This window comes from Notechis scutatus, chromosome 2, assembly GCF_049901735.1.
Source record: "Notechis scutatus isolate UNSWTSFEM ecotype Mainland chromosome 2, rNotScu1.2, whole genome shotgun sequence".
Taxonomy (NCBI): domain Eukaryota; kingdom Metazoa; phylum Chordata; class Lepidosauria; order Squamata; family Elapidae; genus Notechis; species Notechis scutatus.
This window is the reverse complement of record NC_142010.1, coordinates 84,442,881-84,466,696: the sequence shown is the minus strand read 5'-3', so window position 1 is coordinate 84,466,696 and position 23,816 is coordinate 84,442,881. Positions and strand designations below refer to the sequence as shown.

General features: G+C 34.7%; 1 protein-coding gene across 1 annotated transcript in view; it reads right to left on the bottom strand.

Annotated features, from left to right (window-relative positions):
- The window catches only part of PDLIM4 (PDZ and LIM domain 4), a 71,468-nt gene that overhangs the window by 32,871 nt on the left and 14,781 nt on the right, over positions 1–23,816 (bottom strand). Inside the window, exons 2-3 of the mRNA XM_026687544.2 lie at positions 17,747–17,898; positions 2,207–2,291 (exon numbers count right to left, since the gene is read on the bottom strand). Coding sequence (XP_026543329.1) covers positions 2,207–2,291; positions 17,747–17,898 — 237 coding nt within the window. The remainder of the gene's footprint in view (positions 1–2,206; positions 2,292–17,746; positions 17,899–23,816) is intronic.

The following is a 23,816-nucleotide window of genomic DNA, read 5'->3' as shown; positions in this document are numbered from 1 at the left end:
TAAGAATTCATGCATTTGTTTCCAATAAAGTGCCCCCCCGCCAAATATGGACAGTTTTGGAAAACATCAACATCTTTTGGAAACAGTTTTTAGAATAAATTGCTACAACTGATTAATTAGGCAAACACAGCCAAGAAATGGGAAAAATACAGATAGCCTCACCATGCTTCTTCAATAAACCCAGATTAAGGATGTGCAGACTACATTTCCCCTACAGAAGATGCTATTTCAGATAAAGAAATATCTGAAATAATAATAATTCATATACCTACTTTATGTAATAATATATTTACCTTGCCTTTTCAACAAACAGGATACTCAAGGAAATAGTATCCTTGAGAACTATTTTATAATAAAATAATTCATAAAATAATTCAGGATAGCATTAAATGTATATGCCTGTTAACTGGAGTTGACCTGCATAGAAAAGATGGCAAATGATGGACAGGTTTCTAGGGAAAAAAATAGTCTTTCACTATCTTCCTCTCATTATAAGAAATGGTGGCCCCAATTTTGATAAAGCTTCTGAAAGTTCTGAAAGGAACTAGCTTTCTGCAATAAGTTTTTTCCCCATCTCTTTTTCAGTTGTGTCTGATTCTCAGAGTAGCAATAGACTTATATACAACTTCATAGTGCTTTATAGCACTCCCTAAGCTGATTAGAGTCAGCATTTTGCTCCCAACTATGTGGGCCCTCATATAGCCGATCTCAGAAAGATGGAAGGCTTGAGTCAACCTTGAGCCAGTCAGCATCGAACTGCTGGCAGTGAGCAGAGTCAGCTTGCAATACTACATTGTAACCACTGCACCATTACAGTTCTATAGTACCTAGATATATAATAATGATACAGTACTATAGAGTACCTAGACAAGTCCCTGTAATTTTCTTGACAAGATTTTTCAGAAGTGGTTTGCCATTGCCTCTTTTCTAGGACTGAGAGTAGGTGACTGGTGTAAGGCTTCATGCCCAAGGTGGGGACTAGAACTTCCAGTCTCCTGGTTTCTAACATGATCTCTTAACCCCTGCACCAAAGTGGCTCTAGTAATAAGTACTGTATTAGGATTTTGTAAATCTTTGCTATTTTTATCAGCAACTTTTGCAATCTTTTGCAGTCTGTCCTATTATTTTGAAGTCTAGCGCATAACAGCACCTTTACAATTGCTTTGGTATTGTGCTGATACAATGGTAGCAGGAAATAGCTTCTTCATTGTCATGTTCTATTATATAGATCCTAAAACATAGAGCATGTTTGACTATATGCATTCCAAGTTTTCTTCTGTTATATCTCAGTAATTTACTGCTTTAAGCAACTAAAAAATCAAGATCTGTGAGAAAAAAACATAGAAGCAATTATGTTAACTGTCTAAACCATATCACCACTTCACAGATGTTCCAGAATTTCAACATTTCATTTTAGAATTAGTCCATAGGCAATCATGAACTACCGCACAAACTAAATCAGAAGTATATATAATCCATTCCAAGAAGTTGACAGATGGAATTTAAACTGTTAGAAAATCTCTCCTGCGAGCTAAGGATATTGGTGGCAAAACGGCTTTCACCACAACAAGTAGACTTTATAGCCTGTTGCCACTCTATGCAGAGTCTCTATGGGCTGCTGCTCTGAAAGGTTAGTGAAAGTGTGACCACTTACCTAGCCCATATATGGACAGCATGAAATGTAAAGATCAATTTTTTATAAACATCAACGTACCACACTATCCAAACAGACGTTTAGACATTACAGTTGAATCTAAAAATACTCTGGAAATATATCTAAAGGATACTAAAAAAAGGCTCCGATTCCAAGCAAATGAACAATCTTTTTTAAAAAACTAGAAAAGAAACCATCATTTAAATTCCTTTAGTACTGGATCTACCTAATAGTCCTCCTTACTTGTGTGTTCCCTCACCAAGCCCTCAACAGAATTAAAGCTTACCAACCTCTTTTTAAGTCAATCTTTGCTATGAATCTCTATAGGTTATTTCAAATAGATCATAGAATGGCAGTGGACATAAATAAAGTACAAAATGCAAAAGATTTTGCATATTTAAATATACAACAGATCCAGAAAGCAACATATTTTTCTGATGTCCTAAGTATGCATTTAATGTTCAACTATATTATGTTTTGTATTGAGGAAGATTTATTTCCTATTTTAATGAAATTTTAAAAAATGATTTAAATTATGTAAAGATCACATACCTGTGTTTCAGGTTCTACACTGACACGATAAGCTTGTGCTTTTCCATCTTCTACAGTATTAGGTGACCAAACCTTGCCTTCAGCTCTGTAATGGAAAATTAAGAATTATATGTACAATATACAGTAGATTGTTAGTAAACTTGAATATAATTTTATATATTTCCAAGAATCCGGAAACCTGGATGAATCAAAAACATCATTTACTTATTTTTTTTCCTGTCCTATTATATTCTTTTTATACTGATAAGTAAACTTTCATCCATCTATCCATCCACCCATTCAATCAATCAATCAATTTATATAAGTGTCCATTTCAAATTGATGACTCTGGGAGCTAACAACAGTTAAAAGCACCACGAAAGTCCTGATATTACAAAAACAATGCATCCATAATCAGCAGCTGAGTTAAAAAAGAAAAGAAAGAAGCCATCAGCAAATCAATGTAGGCATTGAATGGGCTCTACCATAGATCCATACTTGGTGACACAACTACTTCTTTAAGGCCTTACAAAAGGCCAGCGGGGTCAGAAGCAATCAAATTTTCGGGCCGGGAGTTGGGGAGAGATGTTGTTCCAAAGAAAAGGCATCATGACAGAAGCCTCAGCTAGATTGCATTCCCTACTGGATCTGACTCAGAGCATGCCTCATGTGCCAGATCTATTAGAATGGAGAGGGAGAGGTGGTTCCTCACATAATCTGGCTTCATGCCATGGAGGGCTTTATTGGTAACTATTAGCACCTTCAATTGAACCCAGAAGCACACTAACAACTCACAGAGCAGAGAAGTAGCATGTGCTGATCAAGGAGTATTGCCCATGTTGTTGCATTTTGTATCCCACACAGCTTCTGGGTGTTCTTCAATGGCTTCCCCAATAAAATGCAGTAATCTATTTGGGAGGTGACTGAAGCATGAGTGACTGTGGGTAGACTCTCTTGCTCTAGGAATGGGCACATATGGCAAACAATATGAAATTGTACAAAGACCTGGCTACAGCTGCCGCCTGTTCCCTAAGTCCAGGAGATCCCCCAGATTGCACACCAATTATGTTTGAAATAGTGCGGTCACCTTCAAAATTAAAGATGAAAAGTCCCTAGAACCAGGGTGCCCTAATATCCAAGACCACTTAGTCTTGCTAGGGTTGAGTTGAAGCCTGTTGTTTCTCATCCAAACCTCCATAGTTTCCAGACACTAAACAGAATTTCCACTGTATCACATGGGCAGTCAGAGGTGGAAATTGGCATGCCTCTGAATGACTTCACAAAGTGGCTTCATGGAGATGTTAAATAGGAGCCGAGCAAGTACCACCCTGCAGAACCTTGACTGCCTTGGAAGAAGGAAGAGAACCAGCACAACACAGTGTCACTCATTCCCAATCCCAAAAGCCAATCCAGAAGGATACCATTATTGATGTTATCAAAACCTGCCAAGAAGTCAAGAAGAGCAAAGATGGATGTACCACTTCCATCCTGCTCCTGCCACATGTTATTTACAATTGCGATCAAAGCCATTTCAGGGCCATCACCAGATCTGATTTCCAACTGAAAAAGGTCCAAATACTCCACTTCCTCCAGCATTTTCTGGAGCTGTTGCACAACTACCTTTTCTACCACCTTTTCTAAAATTAAACATTATGATTTGCAATTCATTTCATTTGCTTAAGTTTATTTAAAAAAAAACTGTAACAATAGCATTTTAAACCTTTAGCCGTTTATTTTAGAGAAAGAAAAATATGTTCTATTCGTTTAAAAATTGTCTAGCTTAACTATACAGTAATTAAAGTATTATCCCTTTCCATCTTTCCATGATTAACTTAGCCATTATGCTCATGGTAAGGATTTCAAACATATTTTCAAATCATGGTTAAGAAATCTGATTTGCTTTAATTACTGAGCCACAGATAAAGCTGACAAGGAGGAGACCAAATAAATATTTGGGAGTGGGGGCAGAAATAAGGAAAAGGCATGAGTACCAAACCACTAGTATCCTATGTACATCCTTGGCCTTCAATTTAATGCCTTAGCTTGTTATCTTGCCACAAATTAATCTTTTTGGACATCAATATATTAGCAAAAGTAGTCAACTGCTATCTCATCAAAACAACATAAATAAGATTTCACAATATAACTCACTTTGGGTATTTCTATTTTTCATTTTAGGCTGCACATGTCACTTTAGAATATGTCAAGGTTCTTATTCCTAGAAGGTAATAGTTAAAAAATGCAACTGAGAATCTTTATTTATATTTAATTCCTGATTTGTTAAACACTGAAGTTTAAGTGAACTGCTGGCATTAATGACACACGAACTGTTTACAACATGTAAGGGTTTTAGTCTAGAAAGTTTTTACCTAGGGACTTTTTTTCTTGTTTAAATGAAACAAGTCATTTTGAAAAAGTCAATTAATTATATAGGCTACTCTAACTCTGATAAGAATGTTGTTATCAATTTTTACAAGTGTTACATTCTGAAGCAAGTTCCACCATGTTCAGTGAGAATTAATGTTTTTAAAGTTAAGATTAAATAAAGTCAGACAACACCAACACAAACACACAATGCACACACAGAACACAGGAAAATATTGGATGCTATTTACTGTCAATCAGCTGAAATAAGACACCAGAAAAATTATAGAAATTACAGCCAGATCATCCTGAGATTCTGAAATAAGCCCTCATGAACCAAATCCTGATTTGAAAGTGATCATAAAATGTTTGATAATAGTATGTCTTTTAATAGTAAGTTTATTAAAAATGACAATGATAAACTACATAGAAACTTTTTAAAAAACCAATAAAAAAATCCCTTCACATGGCAAGGAAGAGTTATTCAAGGTCAAGGATGCTGTGGAGATTGAGGAAGATAATAGTTTTATCCACTAATCCACTAATCCAGGGGTCTCCAAACTTGACAACTGAGGAATTCTGGGAGTTGAAGACCACAAATCCTAAAGTTGCAATGTTTGGAAACTCCTGTACTAATCAAAATGTGAAATCTATGGTCTTATTTCAATTAAGGGCAAACCTGATTCCAAACAGTGAATGATTTTTTAAAATAGTAATTTTATTAAAAGATACAATTAAAAAGATAAACATTAATATAAACTAAAAAAGAGAATACAAAGAAAAAAAGGAAAGTGAAGAAAAGGAAAAAATGAAAGAATAGAAAAGATTATAGTAAAAAAAGGAAATGAATTGACTTTCTGCCTTTATCACAAGTATAAACAATTTTAGTAATTTATCACTTTCTCGAAAAATGCAACAAATGATCTCTTCTTCCCACAACTCATCTCTTATTAATAAATAAATCCTTAAAACCTCATCATTTAAATCCTGATTAGTAAAAATCCATTAAGGAATATCACAACTAGCAATATTTCTATTTTAATCTTGATCAAATAAGTCAACTTTATATTTCTTCCTTTTACTTTTAAATTTTTTGATTTTTAGTCTTTTCAAATAATGTCCTAAAAATTGATTAACTTTTCATTTTTATTTCATCTCCACAATATTCTTCAAAGCTTTAACAAGCCTCTTTTGTAAATCCAATATAGGAAAAGTATCCAGGGTACTCTATTGGATTATTTTCTGTAGATCCCTTATGTAGACAAAAATCTTGTAGCAGGTATCCTCTTGAACTTTGTCTATTATGAATCCATCAAATTTAGCTTGTGTAGATTTATCCAAAGAATTGTTAATGAGTATAATGTTTTGTAGTGATATTAACTAATTTTAAAGAAAATATTATATGTCCACTCACAAAAATACTTCTTTGGACTAAGAAGTGATCATTTTCAGATGATTTTGAACATAATGAACCCATGTTTAAATCCAACATGTTGCTTCTCCACAAGTGACCTTTTCAAGTACTATTTCAAGGGAAATGACCTGACACGTGGCATATGCTTATTAGTGATTAAAGGTTTAACTGTTTTCCTGGCATTTCACCAGCTATTGCCAGTATTCACTAGCTATTTCACTAGCTTTCCTTAACAATTATTCCTTAACAAGCATTATTTTAGGATTGAACTTATATAATATTTTACTGATTTGTCCCATTTTTATTCTATATATTGGAATGCAAGTTTATCATATAATTATGCTTATTTTACAGAAGGAAAACAGAAATTATAGGTGGTAAAGAATGAAGTTGACCACTATAACTAACAACCCATTCTGAAAATACACATCCTATTTATGTTCTCAAGATACCTTCAGATGGTATTTTAACATTACGGTATCAGTCAGTTTCTATATTGTGCTAGATTTCACATATGGTACTAATCTAGATCTTGCTCAGTTTATGTTAGTATACAATTCCTTTATAATCACCACTATAAACTTTCCTTCTCTCTTCACTTGACAAGAGTTCTTAGTTGCTATAGACCACCAAACAAATAGTTATTTACAAACCTTGTTTAGCATATGTATAGGAAAATTCTTACAAACCTGAAATTATTTCTCTAAACAAGTAATTAAATGAAATTCCAGTTAATCTGTTGGCAGCAAATATTCTTCCTCCTCTTCCCCACCTCCCAATAATGGCTCCTGAATATAAAAGTTGATGGGTGTTAAAACTTATTATGGATCTTGTGTATTTAATTCAGAGATCCTGTGTTTCTTCAAGAACATACCAGAGGAAAAGATGTAATTAATATTATACATGTTCTTACCCAAAAATCTGAGAAGTGATTCTTTTTTAACCTATAATTTGAGAAAATTATGAATAATGCTTTTCATGTGTACCAATGTCACTCTGCTGCATACAACAACACATATGTTTACATATGGCATCACTATCAGAGATGTTTTATTATATCCAAACGTGCTGGAAACAAACTACCTAAATAAAACATTGTGGTTTTAAACTACCATGAAATGGATTTGGCTCTTGACTTTCCCCTGTGCCAATACACAACACACATTCCATATAATTCTCCAAATAACAAATCATAGCACTCATATATTTATGTTCCTCTATACATTATTAATCATTGAAGTAATCACTTCTTTGGAGACCCACAAGCTATGGAAACCTGGAAACCTTGTATTTTTTAAAAAAATGTTAGTTTATAAAATAGTTTTATTTAAAATTTACCTAAGAAGCTCATGAATTCACATGTTTTATGTGAGTTTCAGTATGTCATCTGTAGGTTGTCTAGAGCAGAAGTAGTCAGGCTTGAATTAAACAATTTTCTAATAATATATCATGGAAATGCTAACAAGTTCTGCATGCAGGACTGGTTTTAAAAGTGTTATTCGTTTTTCTAATTACAGCCAAGCATAATGAACCACAGCTCCAGGATGGCTATAATGTTTCCTTGTCTATTTTAAAGTACATGACCAAAACAAATCTAAGGAATTGCATCAAATGTCATTCTGCTCCAATTCAAATCTATAACACCACACTCAGTCAAATAATCAAAGTCGTTCATTTGAGAGGGATAATTGTAGGATTTTTTTTTAATAATCCAAAAGCTTTTTTCTTGGTTATCCAGCCTTTCTGTCTGATAGTGAGCAGAAATAAGACTTTTCAGGTCTCAATTACCCAGTTGAATCTGGTGCTTCAGATTTTCCTCCACAATATTCATTGTGAATCTCATCTATGTTTATGTTAAAATACACTCTGTTGTACAGCCAATTCATCTAACTTTTCTTTAAAATGTATCACCATTGTCATTTAAACGTAATTTTCCCCCTATGTGTCTCTGCAAACCCTTAGTTGAACAAAGAATGAAATATAAGGGTGTGCATATTTTGAAAAATTCAGAAAAATTTCTTTGGCTCTGATATGAGACAATGCAATAAAGCCATGTATAAAAATTAAACCCCACTTTTAAAACAGCACCATCTTTTTTTTTTCAAGCTTCCAATAATAATGCAATCTTTTCCAGAGCTCAAACCCTTCTTTTTAAAAGAAATAGTAATATTGTATCAATCTCTAATGTTTTTCAGTTTTCACTAAGAAAGGATATGATTTTTGCATAATCTACAAAATAAAGCTCTTTTTTTTACAACATATTGGTCATAATTCATTCGTATGGTGATGTATGGAAAAACAATTGCCAGAAGATGAAAGAGTTTCATTAAAAGACGTCCTTGTTCTTGACATGATCATTAATCACATGGCTACAGTTGGGTCTCCATGGAACCTTATTTGGCAAAGAATGAGCAGCACCAAATTCCAGGAGGATTCACTCAGAAGATATAAAGAGAAACAAAAATCATAAACAACTGAGCTATTCCATTTGGCCCACAGACGTCTCTTCCCCACCCTTGTTTTTTCCCCTTAATCTCAACACATAAAAATAGTGAAAGTGATTTGTTCAAGTCAGATTTTGGTTCCGCTTCTTTTGGCCTCCGTTCTGTCTGATGGAAAATAAATGGGGCAAACAAAGAAGAACATGTCAAGGACACAAACAGGAAAGCAGTCTCATCCTTCACTGATAGGAATGTGTGCACGCAAAAACACAGTGACTCAAATCTATAGGAATTACTAAACCAGATTGTAAAGAAAGATGAGCTGTCTTTATATGTTTGGGACATGTAGCATGAATCTAAAGTTAAAAGCCAGACATACATTTACTAAAAAAAAATCAGAGATAATTAAGCTATCGCAATAAATGCCGGATGGGCCTTTGCATATGCAGCTGATCTAAATTAATATTTATATTAATATGGAATACACTTTTCTCAACCAATGAGGTTGTTCTCATTTGCAACTCTTTCTTGATTATATCTTAAATTTAATCAGAAATCATTGGAGTTTTGTCAATTACACAGCATTTCAAAATAATGAAAAGTGGTTCATACCGTTTGTTTTCTGAACTATTAGACACTACTTCATGTATGGGCAACTATTATATTCAATGAGATTAAGATAGGGGGAAAAAACCTTGATCAATAATCCTTCAGTAATCATCCTTCCAATCACTGAATATATAACAGTGCTTAAGAAAACAACATTAAATCGGAAGAAGGTGGAGCCTCCTCGCTGACGGACCGTAGATCGTGACTCTCTGTGGCTTTGGTCTGTGCTCTTTCGTTGGAGAGCCCTGATCATTACGATTAGGAGCTGAAGCTGCCTTGGAGGGGCGGTGGAGTAAGGGGAAGCCACAAGCCAGATTGAGGGGAGCCACATCTCCCCCCCTGGGCTTGGTCTTTTCCCCCCCGAAGACGACTGCAGCAGTGGTTTAAAATGGCCACCCTGAAGAGGAGGACTCAGCTGGATTAAGATTTGTGCAGGAGGGAAGAAAGAGGTGGATAACATCTGAACCGGGACAACTGGGCAATACAACTAAACAAAAGTACCCCGGGATTAAGGTAACATGGAATTTTTAAGGAAAGAAAAGTGAGCGGCAAAATTACAAAGGGACAGGGGGGAAAAAAGAAAATATTTTTGACAGCTAAGTGGGGCTTCAAACCGGGAAAGGAAGAAGCTGGAACTAAAGATTTAACTAAATTGGACTAAAATATTTTGGGAATAAACAGGCATAAAATAAAGCTGGACTTAAGATTGTCAAAAAATAATAATAATAAAGTTTACAAATTGGAGACTGGACTGTGCTGGAATATTGAGGTTAGAAAAACCCTAAATAAAAAAATAGGGGGAAAAGGTGCAGACTTTGTATAATGGAGAGTGCCACCTTTTGACAAAAACTTGAGTTCAAACAAAAGGGAAAGCATCCTGTTTCTGAATGAACTTGTGTAGATATAACACTAAAGAAATATTGAAACAAAGTAAGAATATTAGAAAGTGAAAGCAGAACCAGAATAAAGAAAGAAGCAAGGAAAGACTGACTGTGGGATTGATTGATGTTTTTGGTATAGACCCTCGGCTGGAATAACTGAGAACTTTAGAAAATTGAAAGAAGAAAGAAGGAAAGTAAAAGTGTTTTTTTTTGTGGACTTTAACGATCATAAAATATAAGAGTATGTAATGATGATATATCTTCGGGAATTAAAAATGGAACTTAAAAATATGAGAGAATTACTACAGGAAAGAGGCTGTATGTTTGCTCTATGTTAGAAAAAATGGAAATGGCAATTGAAGAACAAGAAGAAAGAGCTTCAGAGGAGGAGGAGTCGATTTAAGGAGAAGACATTTTAAATAGACAATTAACACAAAGAACACTACAAAGAAGTGGGGAAAGAAGGAAGGTTAAAAAGTTGAAATTTAAGAAGGCAATCAAAAGGGGGAATACCTGTGAAGTCGGGAAAGGCAGAAAGACGCAGCAGAAAAGGGAAAAGGAAGATATTAAGAAAGAGAGGGATATAAACTGGAATGAGAAAAGATATGGGGAAAAGAGGGGGAGGAGAAGCAGTAAGAAACAGGTGCATGAAATAAAGAAATACGGAAATAGTAAAATGTTGAAAAATTGTTTTTTCAGAGATAATGGTTGATGAATTAAAAAGGGGATTCTGCAGGGTGACAAGGGGTAATGAGAATATTTCTGCAATTAAAATATTTAGAAAATAGGGTAATATAGATACTGATACCTCTTATTAAAAATCAAGCGGGGAAAATATGCTGTGGAATCCAAATGAAAAGATGTAATGATTATTATTGTAACTTCTTAAAAATAATGGTTTATTGGGAATCAAGATGAGGGAATAAAGGTATATTTTAATCATTGAGGTGTCACACTCAAAACAGTAAAAGTGGGAAAACCTATACTTGGTTTTTTTGTGTGTGTGTTAAAATTTGTATTAATCTAGAATTTATAAAAAGAATGTGTAATGGAAAGGGAATATGACAGACTAAAGAACCAATTAAATTAATAAGTTAATATAGACTATTAAAAGCAAGGAGAGACATTGGTAACTTTTTTTATTATTATCATGATTATTATTATTAGGCAAACACATATTGTTTATCTTTGTTTTTAAAATAAATATTAAAGGATTATATTTGAAATAATTGAAATGAAACAAAAAGATGTTTCGATTGAGATTAATGAAAGAGGCTAGAATTAATGTGTTTGTTTCTCTCCTTACTGAAAATTTGGAATGGAAAAGGTAATAATATAATTAAGTATGCATATATGAATGTATAATTGCTGTCATATTTGTATGTAAAGGTGATGGCCCGGAAATATGTTGTCTACTAAAAAGAGATTTTTGTTTTTAATGTGAAAAACTGAATAAAATTTGTTAAAAAAAAGAAAAAGAAAACAACATTAAATCTATAAGCTGTGAAACGTTTGTTCATACAAGTTGTACTGATAGCAATATAAAGAAAACACATTCAAGTTTCTGGAAGAATGCCTACAGGAATGATCTATTCTATATAGATTGTAATAAATAATTTTCTGATGGAGCTAGTTTTCCTTTTCTTTTGAAAACAATGCTTTGCTAAAAGGATGACTCATTTTCAGTAACAAATAAGTCTGCATCTGGCTTAAGCAGTGACTGCTTTTATTGGCCAGACATCTTTATTTGCAACTCAATGATTTGCTTAGGGCTGAGTTAAGAAATATAATAACTGTAACATTCAGATGTTTTATCTGGTCAAGGCTTAAAAATAACCGATAAAATTGTTGATATAATTACTATGCTTACTGCATAAAATAAACGTGTAGGTTTTCCAATTGGGAGAGATGTTGCTTTTTAAAATAGTTGGCTATTTTAGAAGTTCTCTTCTTTCTCCTCCAATATATAAGCCTAAATAATCATTTATCTTAAATATATCATGACTGGCCCACCATGAAAACTTTTTCTTAATTGCCTAAGGAAATCCTCATTCCCTGTCCTTCAGGTTTCAACCTCACACTTTGTTCCAATGTTTGGCGGAGCCTGTTACTTCCCATTCTATTGCTTCTTTGATCTTCTTCTTATACTTATTGGTATTTGATGTTTTGTATGCTATGACTTTCATGACTTTCATGTTCTCCCAGTATTCCCTGTGGCAGCAGTTTATACAGTTCAGCAATTCCAATTTGTTCAGTACTTTATTTTTTCTGTATATTTTGGTGCTCTGCTCACATTCTTATATTCCCTTTGCTTCTCCTGGGAATTCTCCTTCAGAACTGAACCTGAAAGGGCATGTAATGAAAAATTCCATAGACAATTAAAAATAATAACCAACCACATGTCCCTGAAGGAAGGACCAATCCCATGTCCCATCTATAGATACTTGACCACTGTTTTCACTTGCCTAATATTGCTAAGTTTTTGCATTTTTATACAATTCCAGGACTGCCTTCAAAACAGACAGAAAAATAGCAGCCATCCTTAGCAACCCCAAAGATAAAATTGACCTGGAAAACCAAGGCATATACGAAGTCCCCTGTGCATCATGCCCGGCCACATACATTGGACAGACCAATAGAAGAATAAGTACCCGCCTGGATGAACACAAAATGCAGTCAAAAAGCTGGAACACACTTCCTCACTAGTCCAACACATGGAAGCTACAGGTCATAGCATCAACTTCAATGGCACCAAAACCCTGGCCACTATGGAAAACCCTAGCCACAGAGTCATCAGAGAAGCCATAGAGATTGAAAAAAGACCAGAAAGCATGAACAGAAGAGATGATTCCACCAGGCTGTCAATCATTTGGAAGCCTGCACTCACAAACAAAAAATCTTCACACCACAAGCCAGGCAAACACCTGGGCACAAACAGATCCCCCTGATACCTCCAGCTCAAACACACCCCAACCAGGCACCCAGATGAAACCCAAATATATATCTTACTTGTATTTAATGGCTAGTGGGTATTCTAAATTCTAAATAACCTTGTTCAGCCAATCAAGATACAAAAAGAGCCAAAAAACAGACAGAAGATATCAGAGACACCCATCAAGCAGAACACAGCAAACTCCGAGACCAATAAACACAGACCAAGACTCCCAACCAATCAGGATGAAGAAAAAACCATTCTGGCACAGCAATAGGCTGCCCCAAATTTAAATCTGAAACCACTGTAAAAGTCTAATACAAAAAGCAGGAAAGTAGAATGCTAATTAGTTTGGTCCCCAAACACTAATGGATTGCTACAACTTCAAAAGAACTCAATGACCTGGAAAATTTCCGAACCAAGCCAACACCATACATTGATTGTTCATGAAACTTAAGATATATATATATATATATACACACACACTATATGTATATGTATGTATATGTGTGTGTGTGTGTGTGTGTGTATTTCCTTTGTGCACTCTCTCTCTCTGTGTGTGTGTGTATGCATGTGTATGTGTGTATGTATGTATGTATGTATGTATGTATGTATGTATTTAAAAAAGCACACAAAGGAAGTATCACTAGCAATCAATGGCAGTGGAAGCCATAGAGTTAAAAATAGGCAGTAAAAAGTGATGAGCTAATCCAAAGTATCTCCAGAATTGTTTCCATAAAAAGGTTCAAAGCAGACAAACTTTAAAAATGCTAACTTAAATTATAGAAAAAAATAGAAAAGCAAAGTTTGACTTCATTTATTTGTCTGTTTTATTGATTGCTTTTTATTGCCATTCATCTCAACAAATAACTCTGTCAGAGTATCTTATTTATATTCTTTGTTACAGAGTTATGAACTGCTGCCTAAATTATATGGATTTCTAATTTAAAGATAAATGCATTATATAGGCACTTGGTCTCTTCCAAAGTTTTGACAATTTAGCAACTTTAATCGGGAATTTTAATTCAGGACCTTTATTTATGAAATCTTCTGTTACTATGTATAGTATATGGTTGTATTTCTTACCAAGGTTGATGGGAAATTTTGAACTGACATAAATGTATATGGTTGAGGTCTTCTGAGATTTCACACAGGATCTTTTTACGTGTATGCTGAAATAAAAATTCCCATTTCCTTTAATGTATTTTTGTGGAATGTTTACATGCTGGGAAGCATCACAGAAGAATATTTCCTATTCTCATGTCAAAAATAATCTTACAGTGGAAGAAACTGGAAATGTTAAGTCATAAGGAAAAAGCAGACATCCAAGTTTTGTGAAGTATTCACATTTTGTCTGGAGGTAGTAGAGTGGTTTTGTCTGGCCAGTATCAGAGACATAAACTAAATTTATTGAACAAAAAAGTTGATCTATTTTGTATGCCGAATCAACTCAACCCAATTTACTATAGAAGAAAACTGGAAAAACAGAGATACCGTAATACCTTTGAAACTCATTGAATTTGGTATTCAACAATTTTGATACAAACATTTTATCCTGGTATTCATCATTTGTTTGATACTCAACACACAAGTTAGAACATACTAGTGTCAACTGCCTTGTGACTTACTACATTATCCCTTATGGAAAAAGAATTGTTTGGTACTCATTGGTTTTGGTATTCATCACACCTCCCAGAACCAATTATCAATGAATATTGGGTACCACTGTATTAGAATTGATTTTCTAACATGTTAAGAACATTAACCTGAAGTTTCAGAGTGTTCAAGATTTTGGTACCTTAATATTTTGTAAGACAAAGTATAAACAATAAAGTGAAAATACTTTGAATATCAGAATGCCATTTTGGTTTTGATTTAAAAGATCTTTCAGCTACAAGTATCCTTGAAATCACTAAAATAATATTAAACTCAATAATTATTTTGGCAAGACTATAGAATCATTTGCAATTTTCTGTGAGACTTATTCCATTGAAAGATACAAAGAGATAAAATCCAATGTAAAATCCCCCTTCTATAATTAATCAAGTTCAAATTTTTTTGTAAAATATGTATATGACCAACCTAGGCATTTCCATTTTTCAAAAGTAAACTGTATACTCTGCCATATTAAAATTACATGTATTTATCTTCAGAATAGGCTTTTAGAAGACACCAAACCTAAAGAGCTAAAAAATGCCATTCACTTAAAATTGTAAAATTTCAGTAAAAACTGTACAGGATCAAATACTGAAAACATATGTGACTTTGTCCCCCTCCCCTCCATAATTATGGGTCTCACCAACAGTATGTAAGTAGATGCCTAAGATGTCAAACATGTTGCAATAACTTTGGGCTTTTTTAGCTCCAAAGGTACTGACATATTGCAACTTTAGCACAAATCTTATAGTGAGCTTAATTTGATTATTTTGCAGTCCATGCACCTTGGAATTGTTTCAGTCAAGAGAAGTTCCTCCTATTACATTCTCAATGTTATTTTCTGATCTGAGATTGGACCACTGTCAGTATAGGCAAGAATCCAGATCACAAACTTTAATTATTAGTTAACCTGAATTGAATAACCATGGGCTTGGCTCCTCTTATGTTAATAGGTTCCTGACACGCTCTTTGGAATCATCTCTTAAAAGTCTGGGTTCCAAATGTGTAAGAATAGAGAACACCAACTGGATGTGCTATGTGTGCCAACATTTGGAAAGAAGACATTGTTCTCTGAAACTAGCAAATCAATCCCCAATTATAGAAGGGGCTTCGTACTAACAAGTGGAAAGAACCCTTTGCCCTCCTGCTAGTATCCTGAAAAATGAATGGAAAAACCAACCTAGCTTGAGAGTTTTGCTCTTGAAGCTTCAAGAATGTTTAATTAATGGTCTGTTATTCTCTATAGTTTATAAAGATATACAGCATTCTTTCATTGCCCTGCCTCCTAAAACCAGCATGATTATTGCAAGCCCTCTTTAGGAAGGAAGAAAGGGAGGAAGGAAGGAAGGAAGGAAGGAAGGAAGGAAGGAAGGAAAAGAAGGAAGGAAGGAAGGAAGGAAGGAAGGAAGGAAGGAAGGAAGGAAGGAAGGAAGGAAGGAAGGAAGGAAGGAAGGAAGGAAGGAAGGGAAGGAAGGAAGGAAGGAAGGAAGGGAAGGGAAGGGAAGGAAGGAAGGGAAAGAAAGAAAGAAGGAAGGAAGGAAGGAAGGAAGGAAGGAAGGAAGGAAGGAAGGAAGGAAGAAGGAAGGAAGGAAGGAAGGAAGGGGAAGGAAGGGAAGGGAAAAGAAGGGAAGGGAAAAGAAGGAAGGAAGATTGTGTAAAACTGTATAAATCAGAGAAGAAAAATGAATTGCTGCCCCTTGATAAGTACAAAGCAGTTATCATAATATTCATTCATTCATTTAGCTGCATCCTGCCTTTATTATTTTTACAAATAACTCATGGCAGCGAACATGTCCAACACATTAATATGTTTTAACTGTGAACATGAGATTAGTTTGTTTTGTAATTTTACATTTGGATGAAATTTTTTATTTATTTACAAGTAGTCCTTGACTTACAACAATTTAATTGGTGATTGTTCAATGTTACAATGGCACTGAAAAAAATGACTTATGACCATTTTTCACACTTATGATCGTTTCAGCATCCTCATGGTCATGTGATAAAAATTCAGCCGCTTGGCAACTGGTTCATACTTATGATGGTTGCAGTTTTCTAGGGTCATGTGATCACCTTTTGCAACCTTCTGACAAACAGTCAATGGAAAAATCAGATTCATTTAACAACTATGTTACTAACTGAACAACTACAGTGATTCACTTAACAACTGTGGCAGAAAGGTTGTAAAATGGGACAAAACCACTTAACAAATGTCTTGCTTAGCAACATAAATTTTGGTCTCAATTGTGATCCTAAGTCAAGGATTACCTGTATTTCATATTATGTAGATTTTGTGTGATTTGATAATTGAATAAAATGAAACAATTAACTAATATTTAATGCAATTCTCCAGAAGTAAGAGAGTACTGTACCTCTCTTTCTGTGATCCCAATTATGAATAAAATTATAACAGTGACCTTATAGATGACAATCGGAGGTGGTATTCAGCAGATTCTGACCAGTTCTGGAGAAACGGTAGTGGAACTTTTGAGTAGTTCAGAGAACCAGCAAATACTACCTCTGACTGGCCCATCCCCATCTATTCTCTGCCTCCCAAGTCCCAGCTGATCAGCTGGGTCTTCTTTTGTTGCCCTGCACAGGAGAATGGAGCCAGAAAGCAGGTTAGTGGGGTGGGGAGGGAATGGGATTTTGCAGTATTCTTCCTCTGCCACACCCACCAAGCCACACCCACAGAACCAGTAGTTTTGAATCCCACCACTAACAACAATGCTTTATATGATAAAATTACAAGGAGCTGACTTTTAAGGCAAACCCCTTTCCAATTAAAATAGCTTTTTAATGAAAATTCTGCAACTTGCAGAAAGACTGAGCCCTCAGAACTTCTTAATAACTTTCTTTCCACTACCCCGAGACTTTCTTACTTCTGTTTTCCCTCAATCCCAGAATGCTGTAGTATGTCATATTTAATTATTCATGGTGGAACGAACTAAAACCAGAGGATTTTTTTAATGGCCTATATACACATATATAAACACATGCTGAGAATTAAAATAATTGATTAATTTGCCACCTAGGAGATTGCAACAACAATTGAAGATTTGTTTTTCTTTCTTGATTATATCTTAAATATAAGGCTAAAAAGTGCTATGTAAATAATAACAAAATAACCAGAGTTGTATATAACAAAAAGGTTAGGCAATGAACATCTGGTTGTGGACTGTCAATCACTGGGTATAAACTTCCCAACCACATGTGCGCATAGACCTGATAGGTCAGCATGAGATAGAAAGTTGAGACATTTACCTCTTCACAGACAGTATCAGTTGATCCAGACAAGCTTTGATCTTGTTTTGTGCTTCTAAATGTGTCATGGTTTCTGTGCTGTCACCATTGATTGACAAAATGACATCACCTGGGCAAAGGTTAGCAAGAGCAGCTTTACTTCCCGGATTTATCTATAGGATAAAAAGAAAGAAATATTAGAAACTAAGCTATTTTGATTGTGTGAAACTCAGATCTGTCCCTGAAAGGGCAAACATATGGAAGTGGGAGATATTCTAAAATCCCAGTGAGCTATCCTGTAGTTTTTGTTGCTGTTGTTGTTGCCTGAGTCAGTATTGACTCCTGGCAACTGCCTGAACAAGTCCCTGCAATTTTCTTGGCAAGATTTCAGAAATGATTTGCTATTGCCTTCTTCTTCCTAGGTTGAGGGCGACTGGCCCAAGGTCAGCCAGCTGGCTTTGTGCCTAAGGTGGGACTAGAACTCACAGGCTCCTGGCTTCTAGCCTGGTGACTTAAGCCCTAGTGTACATCAAACTTGGCTTTCTCCTGTCTATTAGTGGCTCTAAACACTACATCCTAGCTAGTGCATGTAGTTGGCAGTTAAAGAGAATGTGATGATATTTTCTACCTCTGAGTATGGCGAAATTACCCATATTTTATCAAGCACTGCTGAAGTTAAGAGTAGAGTATAAATATAATCCATTAATTTGCAAAACTGAGTAACTAAGTTGGAAACAAAGCCACAAAATAATATACATTAAATATACCGGTATTATCTCAATATATTTGAAAAATATAACTTTTTTTCCAGAAAATAAACTTATTTTGGGGCCTGACTTCTCTGAGAATTGGGGTACTCAGTAAGTAATTCAAGCACAATAATTCTTGGAAAATAGTGTAAAATTATACAATTATCGAAAAATGCTAACACTAAATTCCTAAAGCTCTAAGCTGAACTGGTAGGAGAGTACTGGTAATAGAAAACAGCACCATGAAAGCCTTTTTCAGAATTTATGAATAATTAATATTTTTTCCTCTCAGTTTCCCCAAAGACAGATGTCTGAAATTCAGATTTCACACCATGACCAGTGATTCATACCTAAAGCAAATTATTTTGTGGCTTTGTTTCCAACTTAGTTGCTTAGTTTTTCAAATTATGCTTTGGAAATATTTGTTAAAGATGCCAGTATGACTTATTCAACAAATTATGATTTCTGGTTTAATGTGTACATGAATGAAATTCATATATAATTCATATATATGAAATTCATATTTCATAGTGATAAAGTACCTTTGTTTTTCAATAGGCAGATCAATATTAAGTATGTAAATATTCTTCATATTTTCTAAATGTTTGCCCTTCCAGAAACCAAATCTGATTTTTGTATCTGTAACTTAATAAAAACAATTCTTGAGAACTGATTACAATTCCGAAATCAACATTTTTAACTCAAAGTTCAATAAGTTCTAAAATGTGGCTATAAATATATTTGATTTTTGGAAATCACTAGCCTTTAATCCCAAGTTTCAATGCATCATGACATGGATCAGTTCTTTGATACCAAGCAATAAATGGTAAAATATTTCTGCAATTAAAAGAAGCAGCCAACATTATGGAAACCATACTAATAGCTTCCTGTTGAGGTGTTATCTTCCCCAACAGCTTTGCTTGGATAGTACTCAAATAGCTTGTCACTTGCCAGTCATGCATGAAATATCATGCTGTTTATTAAACTCTACAGCATTTTCCCTGGTGTTTTGTCTTAATGCCAAGATCTTACAAAGACTGTTACTTTGTTTAAATGTGACTAATGGTAGATCCTAGCAATATTTGTAGTTCAAGTAAAATACATTTTTAAAAAAATCCTTCAGTAAGCATCAATTACACTGGTATTAAAAAAATTGAGTTCCACATATACAGCTGACTTTAACAATAAATCAGTGGCTAGTAAATATATGAATATATTGATTTACCTCTGCAACCTAATATCCTCCAAGACATTTGGGACTGTATACTCAGCATGCTGACTGGAGAATTCTGGGACTAGAAGTTCACATATCTTTAAGTTGCTAAGGTTGAAAAACACTGCTGTAGCTCATGTAATTTTTAATTGGAGAGGAGTAAGTTGGCAATGGCAACATTTATTACAGAAGTTTCCTCAATACTCCTTCACAACTTCTGTTATTACTTCTAGACTCTAGATAGTTGGCATTATCTAATGAGAAAATGTTCTGATGGTTTTTAATCATATCTGTCCCATTAAATATAATATTTTATTGCAGCTACAATCATTTCTCAATGTGTGTTTAATATGTAAATACTTTTCATCATCTCCAGTTTTTTTTAATAAAGAACATGTTGCTTCATGAGGATCAGAGATAAAGATATTTCCTCAGTATATACTATTTATTTTCCATCAAGGCACAGAAAGAGCTTTCTTTTTCAATAAACAAACAAAAAAGAGAATTTTCCAAGTCATTAGTCGCTTTCAGAATCTGATAGGACATAGTACCTGGGTGTGATTTTTCTCTTTTGATTTTCTTTATTAAGTCGAATAATATTATATTGAGAATAGTAATATAGTGAACCCAATATTATAGCTGAAAGACTGTAAAATTCTTGACACAAATCCATTCTATACCAGATCTACCATTTCTGGGCTGCAAAGATTTACCTGACAACAAATTAAAAAAACTAAAATTCTCTTCTATTATCTTGAACTCATTCAGATTTTTGTAGCAAACAAAGTAGCCATATCTAATCTGAGCTCCAAACTTATGAAGAGGCCCAACTTAAGCTCCTTTGTAAAATAACCTGTTAATTTATTATTAATTTTAATTTAACTAATATGTTCATTATGACACATGTTACACTTCTACTACTCTTCTGTTAACCTATCCAGTTTAGGGTGACCACATTTAGGCTATAAAAATCAACAAACAAAAGGAGCAAAGAAAGTTGTCTGTATCTCTGCCATCCATTATTTGTCTAAATTTGGTTTATGACATGGTAGCCCTTGACAACAACAAGAACTTTATGGCCTTTGGGTATGCGTGGTTAATTCCTAAAGATTTGTCTCTTTCTGCAACACTGAACTTCTCCCAAATGCTTCTTGACCCTCTTTTTTTCTTAGCAGTCTTGATTGATTAAATAGTCTTGATAAAATGCAAGATTTCAATTTATGTAAGATTATTCTAGAACTGCTCTATAAATATATCCCTAATTCATTTCATTCAGATTAGTGGATTTAGTTACACTCTCCCATGGCAATTCCCATACCCAAACAATAAAATTGCTTTGCAATGTGATAAAGAAAATCCAAGTTTTCTAGTTTGGTTTGGAAGATGTGCATAGTTTCAAGTATAAGTCCTTCCTAGGTATCTATTTGCAGCTCATAAATCATTTTCTTTCCTGAAGCTGTCCTCTGTCCCAATAAGGTAAAGACTCCAAGAGTTTGAATGAAAACTGTTTTTATTTTTTGCCTTCAGATGGGATGTGTCTGATTACTTAACAAGATTATATAGTTATTTGACAGGAAATTTGGGCAAGCTATTTATTCTGATTTTGAGATAATCTCTTATACACCTTTTTTTTAAATGCATAGGAAGGGAGGAGGTATTAAATAAACGGTACTACCCATTTCTAAATTACTAGATTTTAATAACTACATAATCTGCCCTTTTAGGTAGACCAGTTGAAGAAATAAGTTACTCCAAGACTACTGGAATTCTGTTACTTGAATGTCTCACAGAATTTCCCTATTATACCAAAGAGAGTCAAGGCATAGTTATCTTGAGTTACTTTCTCATTCTCTCTTCCTTCCCAGGGCTATGTGGAGGTTTAGCTAACCATTCTTGTGTTTCTTCTGTAGTGTTCCATATGCTTCTTGGTAGCTAAGCCAGCCTTTGTTATAATATGCTTAAACAAAGCAAAAAAGAAAATATGAAAAAGCTTATTTAGTTCAATGTTGTTTCTATTAAGACCTGGCAGTAGCTTCATACAGACAAAAGATAAAAACATATTACTTTTAAAAAATTATACAACTACGTTGAATTAAAGCAGCCTTGCTAGAAATTGGGAAAACTGACACCATCAATTAGGGGAAAGCTGAATCAAAACAACATTGTACATATTGTGGTCAATAATACTCATGGATAATATTCAATTATATGTCACCTTTACAAACAATAGCTGAATTGTTTTGGCAAACATGTGAATTAATGTCTTTTGGGGGGGGAATGAAAAGCCACTCCTGTCTTCGAAAAGAACATTTAAATTGACCTTTTTACATAATATGAATGAAGTGACTCAGTACAGAATACCTTAGATATTCCAGTTTATTTTTTTTGGCAGGACTGGAATATTTTCCAAAGTTTAAAACTTTCTATTGTGTTTGTAAAAGCTGAAACGAAGTAACAGCATTCAAGAGATAATGTTACTCTTGTTTCTGGGTTGCTAAAGTTGATGCCTTCATCCAAGGTTGTCTCCTTTTTCTATGTTTGCATGATTTCTATATTCAGATTGATAACTGACATTATGAATGGAAAAAGAACAGTATATTCAGAGTTAGCCTGTTTTATAACCTGAATATAATATATTTCATGTAATCTTGCCTCAGTCATGAGTTCAGTTGTGGTGGCTTAAGCAGGAAGGCTGTTTCTCTTATCTTCATATTTTGATTCATTTAATCATAGTGATTTTTGTACAGTATTTTTGTAACCATGACCCCCAACACTTTCCCTGTTAATTATTGTTTCGAGCAACCAGGAACAAAAGGATAATAAGAGTAATGCATGTTCTTTTAACACCATACAAGAGAATTACACACAGTGCCATTTAACCTAGTTTAATTGAAAAAATGGGCTTTTTGTAAGTTTCCCAGGAATGGGAATTTTGAAGATATGCAATATAGGCTTATACACATCGCTCAGTTAGGCAATCCATGACCTAAAATTGTCCAGATCCAGGATCCTTTGGAAATATATGCAATCCTAAAGCATCCCCATTTTCAGGTGGATGATGAAGTAGTTTATCTCTTGGGGTCTCTTTTATTTTACACTTAGCCTTTACAAAAATGTTTTTGATTATCATATTAATCAAATTCAAGTATTTAACTTTTGCCCTTATAAAACTATTTCTGAATTACTGTTCAATTCTGAAAAGAATCTCACAGTAACTTGCAATTTAAAATTCAATTTTTAAACAAGGAAGGGAAGCAAGCAGATCATAGTTCTGGAATTATTAGTATTAGAAGAACTTTATTGTCATTGTACAAGTACAACAAAACCATGGATGCACCCCAGCAACTGTTCGCAATATAATAAAACCAAAGCACTTAAAAATGAAGATAAGAAAAATAGAGTACCCACGTCTCCATTTGCAATTTGAGAGTACAATATCTACGAATATACACAAAATATACCGTATTTGCCGGCGTATAAGACGACCCGGCGTATAAGACGGCCCCCCACCACCACCGGAAACGTCCTCCAGAAATCCCCGGGGCTGCAGCGGCAGGGCAGAGTGCCAGGGGCCGTGGGAAGAGTAGGAAGGCTGCAGCCTCGGGCGGAGCGAGGCAAGCGGGATGAAGCGGAAGCGACGCAGGGGATCCAGGAAGCCAGAGGCGCCTTCGCTGCGTCCAACAAGCATCCAAAAGCCGGCAGTGGATATACCGGCGTATAAGACGACCCCCCCACTTGGAGGCATGTTTTTCGGGGCAAAAAAGTCGTCTTATACGCCGGCAAATACGGTACATCCAACACTGACTGTAACACTTTGCTGAGTATAATACACAAGAGATGGATTGTACTGTAATATGTTATTATACATCTGAATGGGGTATTGAGATTTCACATCTTTTCACATCTTAATAAGGTAGTGACTTGTGTTTATTTGCGGTTCGGATGGCCCAGGGAAAGAAACTATTTGTTAGTCTAGTGGTGTGGGATTTTATTGACCTAAAACGCCGTCCAGACAGCAGCAGGTCAAAAAGATAATTGCCAGGGTGTGAGGGGTCTTCTATAATGCCCTTGATTCTGCTTTGGCAGCAGGACCTGGCTAAGTCTTCCAGGGAGGGCAGAGGGCAACCAA